Source organism: Egretta garzetta, unplaced genomic scaffold, assembly GCF_000687185.1.
Source record: "Egretta garzetta isolate BGI_Z169 unplaced genomic scaffold, ASM68718v1 scaffold56, whole genome shotgun sequence".
NCBI lineage: Eukaryota > Metazoa > Chordata > Aves > Pelecaniformes > Ardeidae > Egretta > Egretta garzetta.
In genome coordinates this window covers 7,249,884-7,264,082 of record NW_009260182.1, presented here as the reverse complement: position 1 = coordinate 7,264,082, position 14,199 = coordinate 7,249,884, and the positions used below count along the sequence as shown (strand labels likewise).

The following is a 14,199-nucleotide window of genomic DNA, read 5'->3' as shown; positions in this document are numbered from 1 at the left end:
CTCTTTCGCACTGGAAGAAATCGGTGGCATGACACAGGTTGTAGGTAACTTTTTTCTTTCATTTCTCTCTCATCTGTCTTTTTACCCCAGGCAACAGAGGTGGTTGTTAGAGCCTGCAGGAAAAGGCCCCTTGCAGTCTTCTCAGCCCTTCCTTGCTTCCAGAGAGCATTGCTCCCCTTAAGCATTGACTCTCGGTTGAAAGGTTGGTGGAGAGGTTGGGTCAGGTTGTCCCATTTCTTGCAATGCCTTCTTTAAAAAGGAGACGTATCATGGTGTAAAAGTGATGCTGCCACTTCCAGAACAGCAGAAAGTGCCCAGGGCAAACACAGGGCGGCGGGGAATGGTGCTGCCTGCGCTTCTGCCCTGCCTGCTGTGCTGCTCCAAAGATGGATGGCCAGCAGAAGGGCTTGGCGCATTCAGCGCTTTGCAGCTCGTGTTTGTGGCAGCCCCGTGTTTGCTTAGCTCTGTTCACCTTTCTCTTCTTGAGAACTTCCCTGGGAGGCCAGTGTCCTCACCCTGCACAAGCATTCGCAGAGCTGATGTGGAGATGACACATCTGCTTGTCAAGCCTCTGGACCCTGGGACTCTCCTGAGTTATTGCAGCTAGTCAGCTTACTCCGAATATGAAGAACAGATTCCTTCAGGGAATTTGGGGTTCAGAATTCTTCTCCTCTTTAATTTATTTTTCTTTAAGTAAATTGAGGGAACTTCAGCTATTCCACTGACAGGAAATGCTGAAGGATCTATCTCAAATCATTTGCTCAGATCTCCAGGGCCCAGGGGTTTATGAAAGGTTTTTGCTATAGACTCTCCACCAGCTCTGGGAAACATCTGTTCCGCATTCTGAATGCGTTTTCCCAGCAGAGCTTGTTTTAATAAAATCATCACTTTCTCTGTGGTTAGAAAATTCACTGCAGTAAAGTGTTTTTTTCTATGTTAAAAAGTTCTTGACCACTGGTTAATGAGGAAGTTAAAAAGCAGCATGTAACATCAAGTTTGACTTATCCTGTTCTTCCAGAAGCTTCTCTCGTGGTCATAACGTGGTGGAGCTCACCAGAGCTGAAGCTCTGAACAGTGATGATGTTTAATGTTACCTGTGCTTCTTGGTTTTGTTGATGCCTCATTGTGGCCTCTGTTTTTAAATCCAGTCTCCAAGCTGCGGCATGTAACTAGCACATGTATTGAATGAGACTATGAAAGTGAGGTGTTTTAAGGCATAGGCAGGGGAGGTGAAATTGTTAATCATCTTTTAAATGTATTTTATGGTGCTTTTTTCCCCTTGGTTGTGTCCCAGCTCTGAAATGGCCTTTTCTCCACAGTAAGACATATTAGAAAAAGGCTTGCTGTGGTTCGATCCACCTGAGACCAGATAATTATGTGTACAGTCAAGTTACTTTCTGCTAAATCAGAACAATAGGAGAACCTGGCAAAGTCCTCAGCGCTCACTGGAAGTCCTTTGTCCTCAATGGAGGGGATGAACATTGTGGTGGTAGCTACCTGCCAAGTTCAGCTATGGAGCCCTGTTCCTGTGAGGACAGCAACCAGGGGAGATCCAGCAAACATGGAGAGGGTCTTCACTGGTCTGGAGAGGAAGAATTATCCTGGCTTGGAATTGCTTTGAAGGTGGGAGGTTTTGATTTTAGTGGGAACTTTTCCACTTTGGAAAAAAGGGAGATGTTGCAAACTTCATCCCTTCCAGCTTCCCCTGTTGGAACATTTTGTGTTCTCAAACTGCAATTTTTCAGACACCTACAACTCCTGTTGGCTGTAGTTGGGCTTTAGACTAAAATTCTAGATAGGTGTCGTCTGGAGATGAAGCTTGACATATATTGGGATAGACTGATGTTTCTCCTTTGCTTTCAGGTGGGTAACTCATCTGGCCCCAGAGCAGCATTTTCAGATAAAAGCTTGAAGACAGATGGTGTTAAAATGTGATAAAGTCAGCTGCCTCTCAAGCAGCTCTGAGGTCTTAGAAGGACTCAAGGGGAAGGTGGTGGGTGTTTCTAGGCCCACTACGTATGTCCCTATTCACCAGTGGCCTGCTTAGCTGCTTTGATTGGCTTTCCCATCCTTTTTTAGACAAGAAGCCACTCATCATTTGTAATCAAGTGGAAGCAAGCACAGAAGCTTATTTAGTAAGGGATCTGACCACCCCCTCTTTGGTGGTTCAGACTACATGGGCTTTAAAAAAAAAAAAAAAAAAAAGCAGAACACACAGAGCAATAGATACGTTCACCCCTAAGCTGCATCTTGTAGAAGACAAATTTTTCAGGTCCAATATATTACTACTTCTCCTAGTCCCACCCTCTCCTGTGGGAAGTATGGGTACTGAATGGAGTCTGCTTCCTGCTCTTGCCTTAGGTTACACACCTTCTGTCCCACGCTAGTGGTATGGGGGAACTGCAAACAGTGTCGTTTTGATGGCGTGCTTTGTGCGCTCTCTCTCCTAATGCCTTGTCTTTTATTTTGGTTCCAGCTAAACAACTTGGATTTCTTTTAATAAAATCGGGTTTTCATTTTCTTCTTCTGGGAGAGTGGGAGAAAATGCTTTCTTCCCAGCGATGCTGCAGCCTGCTGCTTTCCGCTTCACGGGACCCTTACCTACCACCTCAGGCTGCCCCTCCAGCTCCTGCAGACAGTTTAGGCACAATGTTCCACAGCTGGGGTTGCAAGTGTGGTGGATTTATCTCAGATTTATGGTGCATTTAAGTTACTGGACATTTATTTTGGTCAGCCAAGCTCCCTTGGAAGTGCTGGTCTGTGGGAAACAGAAAAACGAGTTGTTGTACAAGTGTACTGTAGGTAGAAGGTGAAACATTCCCACCCTGGGTGGAGAATCTCTTCTGTGTTCTCTGCCAGGTCGTGCACAGAAACTGAGTTACCTGCTTTGGGAGTCCAGCGGTGTCCTGCTGGGGTTGTAGCTGTTAAGCAGGACAAATTGTTAGGATTGAAACACAAAAATGCGGGAGTTAGAAGAGCTTAGGCGATCTAGTACTGCTCCCTGCATGAAGGCACAATCTAACAAATTCTGTATTATCCCTGGTTGTGGGAGAAGCAGACAAAGCTTAAACAGGCTGGAGAAAGGCAATGGCTGGTCTGGCACAGCAGCAGGTGGGAAGTACTGGGGATGAAAGTGGTCTTGGAGGGCTTGTTAACTGCTGGATATACATTAAAAACCAGAAAAGTCAATCCTGCTTTGCTCATCTCATTACAGCCTTCTGTAAGCGGTAGACCAAGGCTGCATTTTTATTACTGTATTGGCTTTCCACGGAGCGTTGTGTCAAACTGAGAATCTCCATTCTTCATCTTCAGTGTTTCTATGATAATAGGCCTCAATACATATGCGGGCATTTCACGCTCTGGAGCAGTAGTGCTGGAATCCACTCTGCTCTTGGAGGTGACAGAATAGTCCGACAGAGAGGTACAACTTCAGGAACGTGTTGAGGGGGCAACAGGACCTGCACATTGCCTGCAACGTATGTGCAGCTGCTTCCAGATGCAAGGTGCACTTCTTGGCTTTCTTATTTATTGATTATGGCATGTCAGTTACTTGTCTTGGTTCTGCTAGGATCAGGCATTAGCCTTCTCTTGGGAAGAATCAGAACAGAGGACTAAACATCTGTAAAGTCTCTTTAATCTTTGGGATTTGTTTAGGTATCATAAGGATAGGAAACATCTAAAAGCTCAAGTGAGTCGGAACAGGATGTTCCAAAATTCTCATGTATGATTAAAAACACCCTTGCGGGAGAGAAGGGTATGGGTGCTCCCTGTCCACATGAGTAAGGTTAGTAGTGTTTGAAAATATCCGGTGTATCTGCACACCCATATCTGGCCTTTGTGTAGGGCTCTCCCTTTTCATCGGCCACAATGAGACAAAATATGCAAAGATGTTGTAGATTTCATTAGTCACACTAGTTTATTCAAACATCTCCTTTGCATGAGAAACCAAGGCTTGCACTGATCTCTGGGAAAGAATGTGCTCGCAGCTTGGAAAAGCGGTCTGTGCAAATGACACTGCAGCACGGCAGAGGTCAGCAGCTTGGGTGCAGGAGAGGGGGCCCGGCTCTAGGGTTTGGTGCCATCATTTGCAATTCAATCCCATACAGTTCCCTCTTAGGGGAACAATTCACTAAATGCAGAGTTGTTCTTTTTTCCTAATTCACCATATAATTCACCTCCCAAGTTCAATTAAGAAGCAATCTGTTTGTGACTGGAAGCAAGCTGCATTTATTTAGAAATACAAAATTATCCTTTGCTTCAGCAAAGACCACATGCCTTAATAATTCTGGTGGTGAATGGCTGGTTGGGGTTTCCTTTAAATCAAATGGGATATTGTGTGAAGAATAGCATACTTTGGGGGAGTGAGGAGTCCTGGGGATGTAGAATTTAACTGAGAAGAGGAACTTTTGTTGAGCTTGGGCTTAAGGAAATGACGAGGACTGGGCATGAAAGAAAACAAAGGGAAATCTTAGGATGGGACATTGAGGCTGGAAAAGAGTGATAGAGTTCAGAGCAATCCATCTTGTTGAATCAGGCTTGTTCCTGTTCACACATCTAGTGGCTTTTGTCCAGTCAAGCTCTGTTAAATTATGGCACTTCCTTTGGGAGACAATCCCCTGATTTAGTGCGTCCCTTGGACCAGGAAGCTTTAACCTATAGTCAGCTGAGAGCCTGAGTATTTTACTTTCCTCTGATTCATTTTGTTGCTGTCTTTCATCATCCCTTTCCTGATATTCTAATTAGTAATATATAGTAACATTCCAATATAGTAGTATAATGTCGGAGAGGTAGAATTTGATACCATCCTCCCAGCCCTCCTCCAAGGTGTCAGAGATGCACCTTTTCCCCTGTCCTTGCCCCCTTAGAGGGGCTGGAGAAGGGTTTGCAAGAAGCCAGCTCCAGAGCAAAAAGAAGAGTTTTCCAGCTGGCAAAGCAAGACTGGTTCAGGGGCTGGAAGATGTCCAGCTCTCCTGAAAAGTGGGACATCTCTCTTGAAGTGTCCACAAAGCATCCAGCAGTGCTGTATGACTAACAGTATCTCCCTTTCTCCATATGGTGGTTGATCATGCTATTCCAGCATTATCTTGCCACCAAGGCTGGAGAAACTTGCTCTTGCTAATGACTCTGCAGAGATCAGGTCATTCAGCCTCCCTTGCGCTCACAGGGGAACCACGGTGACAGGATGGGGAAGGAGGAAGGGGGACAACAGTGGTGGTATCAGCACCACCTTCCTAAGGCTGTCAATGTAGTCCCAAAACACGTTTTATTTATCTGTTATGCATCTTGCTGTCTCACGTGTTGTGCTTTCTCACCCTGGGCACTGTTTTTGAGTTCTCCCTCCTACTACAGTCACCACAGAGAGCTTTCCTGCTGCAGAGGTGCTGGGTTGGTTTTCCATGTTGGGTCTGTGACTGTTCAGTGGCTTCCTGCCCAGGTTTCTCTACCCTGTGTAGTTGCGCTCTGGCTTCTATGGTGTTCCCAAGTTGGACCTTGCAAAATGAAAAGCCCAGGGAACCTGGAAGACAGACAGCTGCAGAAGACAGAGCCTTGTTCTTCTCTCTTCCCCCTCCCCTGTTTTCCAACCATTTTTCTGTCCCTTTAACTGAATTTTTCTTCTACTCTCCCTGTTCTGAAGGTTGTCTTGCTGCTGGATCATCTCCTTGTGCTGTCTCCCACCCCACACAGCAGCTGCTGGTACTAGATAGAATTCAGATCTCAAGACTGTATGATTGTTCGTCAACCTGCGTGTAAGAGATGGCCAAAAGTGGAAAGCTGTCCCAGGAACTTTAAATGCTACCTGGAAGATTGCATTTGGCATAGCTCAGGTTGCCAGCGTAGTGAGAGGCTGGAGCAGTGTGAAATGTCCCAGGCCCCTTCCTTGTAGAATTCTGGTTTAAAGTATGAAGATTTGTACCTATTGAAAAGTACAGATGTTGATTTTTAGAATTCATATGTATTTTTTTGCAAACAGGCAAGAGACATCTAAACGAGCCTTGAGAGGCTTTAAGGTACACAGTTCCTCATGTTGGAGATTCCATCCTTTCCTCCCCCCTCCCCTTGGTGGGACAATCAGCAGATTCTTGGGTAGATTTTATGGTAGGGTGTAAAATCATTAAGCACTCCGAACTTTTTATTCATTTAGACATCTTTAAGAAACTGAAAAATACCACAAAAAACCAATATTGAGAAAATACCTCTGAATATGAAGTGGAACTCAGTCCTTCTCCTGTCTTACCTGGTTGTGATTCTCTCTTAGGTGCTGTTCATGGGAGGGTTGTCTGTAGACCTTAGGGTTGTAGGTACCATGGTGGATGTAACGGTGCTTATAGAAATCAGACTTTAGTGGTAACATTGTGTAAGGGAGGGAGATCTCAGTTTGCTCTTGCAGCACAGGTGGGTTTGCGCAGTTGGTGTTTTCCTTTACAGTGAGCAGAACTATTCTGAAGTCCTCTGAAACAGAAGTGTGAACAGGTTATTGTTTGTTTTATATGAGTTTCTGGCAACGGGTAACATGTTAAATCTTTTTCCATGGCAGAATGGATCCAGTGTTGAGGGAAGATCCTGTTTCTGTGTCACACATCAGAAAAACTAGTCAAGAACTGGGCTATTGCTAAATGTCATGGTACTTTAACAATCAAAAGACCAGTAGGGGCTATAGACAGGGGTCTCTATCTCCGTTCCCTAGCAATGTGACTTTTCTGGGGACCTAGGATCTCCCTGTGAGTCTTCATCTTATGGTAGAGGATTCTGGATGCACTGAGCCCTCTCAGCCCTCTTGGTGTGCCGGCCCGACAGCCTAACCTGGTGGAGTCTCTCCTGCATCCCCTGCACCCCGCTGCCAGCAATGCTGCATTGCGGCACGCCAGTGGGAGGGAAGCAGCCGTGCTGTCTGGAGGAAAGGCGCGGGTTAGGTACAGTGCTGGTACAAAGATGCTGTGGAACTGCTGTGGTTTCTGGGCCCAATGGCTGCGACATCAAGCGGTCAACTCCCTCCCCCAGCACGTTGGTGTATCGCACGTTGCGGGAACACCATGAGTCAGTTTTCCGTGGAGGAAATAGGAGAGCCAGGCAGGGAGGCACTCCAAGTGGGACCAACCAGTTTTGTTTTGGTGTCTGAGCTGGAGGGAGCCACTTCTGCGGCCAAGCTGGGGACCTCCGTGTGCCTGGCAGTGCTGTTCCAAAAGGGAGGGATAGCTGGTGCTAGACAAGGCACAGGAAGTACCCAGGAGCTAACGTCACACAGTTCTCTGCTTTGGTAGCCAGTCGGTAGTAACCTCACAGAGAAGGACTTTTACTTTCAGGTGAAGCTGAATTCAGGCTAGATGTATGAGAGTTGATAGAGGTTATTGGTCTGAATGTGGATCATTCTTTGCCTTGAAGTGTACCTTTTTTAATTTGAAATTTAACAGTGGTGCTTACAAGGAGGGTGGCAACAATAGTATAGCTCCTATTCTCGGTATATGCCCGTGAAAGTAGCCTTCCCTAGAAGAGGCTTTCTGCCTATTCAGTATATGGAGAAACTAGAGCACAGGATGGTAATGAGTTGCAAGATGTCACTGTAAGCTAGGAACAAATCCAGGAAAAGAGCCCAGCTTTATCAGGCTCTTAGTCCTTGTTCCTTGTACAGGGAAAGCAGCCAGTTTCTGTGGCTGCAGACCCCAAATGGCATCACTGACAGCCGCTGCCCTTCCCGCGTCAGAGCTCTGCCAGCCTACTCACCGGGAGATGTGTCTCTGCTCTTTTTCCTTTGCAGGAGGCCTGGGAGAACAGTCTCTTTCATCAAGTGAGAACACCACTTCAAGCGATCGTAGTAACAAAGCAGTTAAAAAGGGTAATGTGGTACCCCACCCAGACCTTTGGGTATCTTTTATTTACTTTTTTATCCCCTGTAAAACTACGTTTTGTCCTGTGTACATGTGTGTGCCTCCATGCCTAGGACACCAGCCTTGCCCAGGCACCTGCATTTGTTGCTGTTGGTGGATTTGCCTTGTGGGTGGGTAGGTTGACTGTGGCCAGCAGCCAAGCACCCACTGTCCCCCTCCACTAGCAGGATAGGAGAGAGAGCAGAAGAGCAAAAGTGAGAAAACTCATTGGTTGAGATGAAGACAGTTTAATAAGTGAAGGAAAGAGGGGAAAAAAACCCAAAACCAAGTGATATAAAGGCAATTGCTAACCCCCATGCACAAGCTGATGGCCAGCCAGTTTCTGAGCAGTGGCTACCTTGGAAGACAAACGCCTGCAGTTTTTAATTGCTGAGCATGATGAGGTATGGTATGGGATATTCATTTGGCCAATTTGGGTCAGCTCTCCCAGCTGCATCTTCTTCCAGCTTCTTACCTATCCCACATCTGCTGGCTTGGGGAGTGGAGAGGGCTCAGCAGAGTGAGAAAAAGCCTTGACACTGTGCAAGCACTGTTCAGCAATAGCCTGAACATTGGTGTGTTGTCCACAGTGTTTTAGCCACAAATCCAAAACACAGTACCTTACAGGCTGCTATGAGGAATGTTAACTCCATCCCAGCCAGACCCGGTACATACGGGTAGCCATGACTGTCACCAGGACAGCAAAACCAAGGCAGAGAGTGCAATGCTGGCTGGCTGCTCCTTGCTGTAGGGTTGTTTCAGCTAAAACAGTTTAAGCTTCTGTTCCCCTGAAGCAGAGCTGTCACACAGGCCAAGTTTTGCAGCTGGCTTCTCCCACTCATGTAGGTAATGTATCGGTTACAGGATCAGCCCAGACCTCTGATCTTTGGTCATTTCCATGGGGTTGCCCTGCAAGGTGATTGCAAGCCACTTTGTGCAGGAGGGACTACTGATTCCCTCTTACAAATAGCGGCACTAAGGCAGAAAGACCACACAGCAGGTCAGTCCATGGGGGGATGTTCACACTCGTGGCTGCTGTGTTCACAGCCTAGTGCTCTGTTCCCTCCTTGGAGTTGCTCATGTCTCCTGAGCTGCTGGCAGGCTTGCGGCAGTGGAGCTGCGGGCAAGAGCACTTGAGGAGGGGGCTTCTGCTTACAAAGCTATGTTGGTGCTTCTGTCTGCCTGTTTCCACTCAGAGAAGATGTCCTGGCTTCGGCTGGGATAGATTTTCTTCCTGGTAGCTGGTACACTGCTGTGCTTTGGATTTAGTGTGAGAATAATGTTGGTAACACCCTGATGTTTTAGTTGTTGCTCAGCAGTGCTTACACCAGTCAAGGACTTTTCAGCTTCCCCTGCTCTGCCAGGTGCACAAGGAGCTGGGATGGGACACGGCCAGGACAGCGTACCCCAACTGGCCAAAGGGCTATTCCAGACCATATGATGTCATGCTCAGTATATAAACTGGGGGGAGTTGGCTGAGGGGCAGTGACTGCTGCTCGGGGATGGGCTGGGCATTGGTTGTCCGGTGGTGAGCAATTGCATCGTGCATCACTTGCTTTGTATATTTGTTATTGTTGTTGTTATTATCATCTCTTCCTTTTCTGTCCTATTAAACTGTCTTTATCTCAACCCACAAATTTTACTTACACTGCCTTAATTTCTTTCCCATTGTTTTGATCCCCTCAGCCTTGACAGTAGTGGTTTGCTTACCCACATTGCCCCTGGAGGGGTGAATGGAAGAAGAGTCTCTCAGCAGCCCCCCTAGTCACTGGAGGAAGGTCTCAGTAGGGCTTGTGTTTTTTCATAACCCAGCGGCCCATGTCCCTGACTTGGGAAGCAAAGCTGTAGCTGGTCTTGCTGATTTCCAAACGAATCACAAGACCATAACTGGAGCTTAGATCCCTGCTCAGGAGCTTCAGAGAGGCCCACCAGCACTGAGGAGCCACCGCCAGCCATGCTGCCTCTCGAGGTGAGGAGAGCGAGCCCTTTAGGCCAGCGCTCTCTGCAGTTGTAGCAACCCCTGCACTCTGTTATTCCTTTGCCCAAGTTCAGCTGATGGGTTGGCTGTGCAATACAGGCAGCTTAGCTAAGAAATGGTGTCTACACAGTCCTTACACGTGCTAGTAAAGCCCAGCAGGACTAAGGCTGCTTTGAGGTTTGGGGTCACCAATGGCACAGCAAATGGGGCCAGAAAACACACCAGGAAGCTCTGAATGGAGGATATTTTCTGCTGGGTCAGACCCACACCACATTAGAAGTGCAGCTCACATAGGTGTAACCACTGTCTGAGCAGAGCTGCAGTGGCACAGATGCAGGGCAAGGTGCAGGTCCTGCCTAGAAGCCTGTGTGAATCCTCAGGCAGGTTTTATGGCCAGCACCAAGCACCACACAGCCAGGGCTCCTCTGCCTTTTTAGCAAGAAATGAGACATGTTCTGTTTTCCCTTTTGTATTTTTGCTCCTTTTCAGTAAAATTAAGAGATTCAACATGGATGGAGATTTGTGCAAAGTATAGAGTGCCTCAGCTTTTCCATCCCTCCTCCAGCAGAGACTGTCCTATCTGCATGTGTTTCCAAACCGCCCAGACTTAGCGTGTGAAAACAAACACTTTTATGCAATACTTTTCAGCCTTGAGTATAGGTTTCAGTCTAAGGGGCCTGTCCTCTTCTTCCAAGGCTAATTCAAATGAGTAGTTGTTGCCCTTGTGAAGCCAGCCCTGCCAGAACAAACCTTTCTCTGCAGATCCGGATGAGTAGGGCAGGTTGAGAATACACAGTGACATCTGGGCTTGTTGGACCTCCCACCTTGCATTCCCCTGGTTTAAGTACTGTGTTCCCACCTCTGAAGTTGCTGTTGGAGAGGGTGGGTAGCTAGAGATGGGGGGTGTCCCTTTCTCATCTTCTGGGAGAATAGGGTTGGCATAGGGAGGCTCCAAGGCAAGAAGGGCCAGGCTGCTATGGATTAACTGTCTCTAAGTCCCAAAGAAATCACTGGCAAATCTGGCTATGGCTTCTGGTTTGGATTAACATCTTTCTTTTTCTGTTTTTCTTTTTCTGAAGCTCCAGGGTATTACCTGAGGGCTGCACGTGGAGCTAAAGAGGATTTAAACAGTCTTGCCACTCTGTCTTGCAGACGGCAGGCAGAACACAACGCTTGCGAGGAGACCGAAGAGGAAGGAATTTAAAGATGAGTCTGGGATGGATACACACTCCTCTCCCAGAGTGCGCAGGGCAACCACATCCAGGGCTGAGAGGATCTGGCCAGGGGGGGTCATCCCCTATGTGATCGGAGGAAATTTCACTGGTCAGTAGTGAAAACGTTGCTCCCTGTTTGCTCAGGGGTGAGTGTCTCAAAATGTGTGGGAGACCTCGGGAACGGAGTTTTCCCACAAATGACTCTGGTCCTTGGGAGCCTCTCTTCTGAGGCAGGGTGGGCATGTGGTTGCACAAGGAATTGTGCACTGTGGAAGCCTGAGAGTTCAGTGTGCAGAGAGATGGTTCGTCTCTTGGAGTCCAAGAAATAATTGGGTGACTTGGTCACTTTTCTTGATTGCTTCAGGGGCCAGCACTTGTGAGCGGCGCTCACACCCTGTGTTTCCAGAAAGGGATCCTCTCTGCTGGTGGAAGAACAGGAGCAGAAGTACAGTGGGTTGCTTTCTGAATCCTCACTCAGAGAACTTCTCCTGTGCACTCTGCTTCCTGACCTGCTGTTTTCTGGGCACCAAAACTCAGGGTCTCCTCCAGCTGTGTGAGGGAGAGGAACAGTGAGCTGGGTCCCATGGTGGATGAGAAGCTCTCTGGAGTATCCTGTTTAGGATATTTATAGCATCTCTGGGGCACTGTCCAAGCTAAGATGTCTCTTGGGGTGCAGCAGATCTCTTGCAAGTCTTTCATGTGCAGCAGACAGACCACTTGCTCTGATGCCACCTCTCTGTAGCTCAGTGGTTCCTGGTGGGCTTGGTTTCCTTGACTCGTGGATGACGAATGCTCGGTGCCTCGCTGGAGCCAGCTCCCTCCTGCCTTCCACAGGCTGCCTCCACCATGTCCCACTTAGATCCAGCAGAACTTACTCCTTTGAGCTCCTGTGATGTACTTTGTCCCAGCAGCAAAGGACAGTTTGGGAACCACTCCTGTACAGTATGGGTTTGCCTCCCCAGTCCTGCCCCTCCTGACAGTTTGAGGCAATCCTCAAGACCTCTTTAACATGTTGACCCAGACCCTGTCTCATACTGGCACCCACACTGCTGCCAGGAGTCTGTGAAGCCCCGTGGAAGGTTCTGTTCACCTCCTACAAAAGGAGGGGCTCATGCAACCTGGCAGGATATTGAGTAGCCTGCTAGCCACAACTGTCACCCTACATTTGTCAGAGAACAGCCACCCCCATCCCTCAAGGTCTGATGAGAAATTCTTCTCTGTGTTATATGTACCCCACTGCCCTAATCAGTCCAGAGTAGGTAACGCCAGAAGCAGCTCTCACCACAGCACAGTTCTCTTTTGGGTTCAGCTTGGTGTTTTGCTTCAGCTTAATCCTGCCCTGGAGCTCCTGTCTGTGTTCCCTGTGCCCTTCTGATGTACTTCTGGCCTTTCCCCCCTCTCTAGTCCCTCTCGAGAGCGGCAGCTTGCTCTGCAGCTCTGTGTGCAGAGGCTATGCTGGAAGGGCAGCGCAGGGAGGCCTCCTGGCCACGTACCGCTCTGGGGCATCGCTTCCTAGCTGTCTGTGTGACTGCTCTGGATGCTGCTGAGTGACCACTGGGGATATCCTGCTCCCTGGGGAGGGAAGGTCCTGTGGCCTGTCATCTTGCTGGTGTGCAACAGGCATCCAGCCCTACTTCTCAGATGTCTCTCTGTCCTGAGCTGTCCACCAGTTCAAGCGCGGTGCAGCAGTCTACATCCATACCTTCTTACACTGCCCTGAGACTGCCTCTACCTCCTAGATAGTTTTTGCTTCTAATTTTAAATACCTGGTGACAGTTTTGAGTAGCATCTGTAGCACTCATGAGATTCCTGGGTCTTGAAAGCTCTGTGTGGTCATGTTATGCTGCAGCATGAGAGTGAATCTGGCACGCCACCAAGTAGCTGGTGCTGAGATCAGAACATCTAGCAGCTCTGCCAGAATGACCTCTACCTGCAGTGACATTTATCATCTGAAGAAGTATTAATGTGCTTAACCAAGTTTGCTACTTGTTTAATTAGAGCAATGAGTTCATCAAACAGAAGAGAAGTATGATACAGTGAGTTAGCACTTCAATAGGAAGCAGGTCCCAGGTTCATAGAGGTGTCTAAAAGTGTAAGATTGACTGTTGGAAAGATTGACTGTTCCCCTATCCAAAGTCCATCCGTTAGATATTTTCCTGAAAGCCAGGCCTTCAGTTTGTTTGTCTTGGATTTCTTTTCCAGGGACCCAGAGAGCTATCTTTAAGCAAGCGATGAGGCACTGGGAGAAGCACACTTGTGTGACGTTTGTGGAGAGAACTGATGAAGAGAGTTTCATTGTGTTCACGTACAGAACGTGCGGGTAAGTGATGCACCCATTCCTTGCAGCTGTCTGCGCTGCAGACGTCCTTTTCATTGATGGGTGGCTTCGTAAGTCTAGCTCTGGTCAGAATAAAGCGATGGCTATGTTGGGGAGTCTGTCACATAGGTCCATCCTTATTCCCTGTAAGGTTTGCCAGGATAATTTAGTATTTGCTCAGAAGAAGGTGCTAAGCCTTTCTGGATTCTTTTTCCTGGGATAACACTTAAGTGTATATATGTATTTTTATAGATGTGCACTTACTAATTTTCTTTATACGTACACACACATACACGTAAGTACATATAGTGTGTGAAACTACTGGCCTGTCCTGGACCCTGCCAGATGCCATCTCCTGTTGCTATGTCTCAGACTCCCCCGATCCATTGATGTGCTGCATGGGTTTATGTCTTTTCTTTCCCAGATGCTGCTCATATGTGGGTCGCCGAGGAGGAGGCCCTCAGGCTATATCCATTGGGAAGAACTGTGACAAGTTTGGTATCGTGGCTCATGAGCTGGGTCATGTGGTGGGCTTCTGGCATGAGCACACACGGCCTGACAGGGACCAGCATGTCACGATCATCAGAGAGAATATACAGCAAGGTAAAATAGCACTTCAGGTTATTCCACCTGGCTTTTGGGTGGGTAGAAACCTTTCTTGCTGGAGTTGTGGAAAATCCCAGTGGCCTGTGAGCTGGGATGGAGAAGAAGAAATATTGCTGGTCCTTGCCTAGAATAAGGGTCAAAGTAGTTGGATGAATACAGGTTTTTGGATGTCCAGCTGGATTTGTTGGAACGTAGGAGTATATCCCTTCCTCCCTTTCATTT

General features: G+C 47.8%; 1 protein-coding gene across 1 annotated transcript in view; it reads left to right on the top strand.

Annotated features, from left to right (window-relative positions):
• Positions 1 to 14,199, top strand: part of TLL2 (tolloid like 2) — a 78,946-nt gene that overhangs the window by 31,046 nt on the left and 33,701 nt on the right. Inside the window, exons 3-6 of the mRNA XM_035897398.1 lie at positions 7,754 to 7,831; positions 10,993 to 11,163; positions 13,257 to 13,374; positions 13,796 to 13,974. Of these exons, the coding sequence (XP_035753291.1) occupies positions 7,754 to 7,831; positions 10,993 to 11,163; positions 13,257 to 13,374; positions 13,796 to 13,974 (546 nt within the window). The remainder of the gene's footprint in view (positions 1 to 7,753; positions 7,832 to 10,992; positions 11,164 to 13,256; positions 13,375 to 13,795; positions 13,975 to 14,199) is intronic.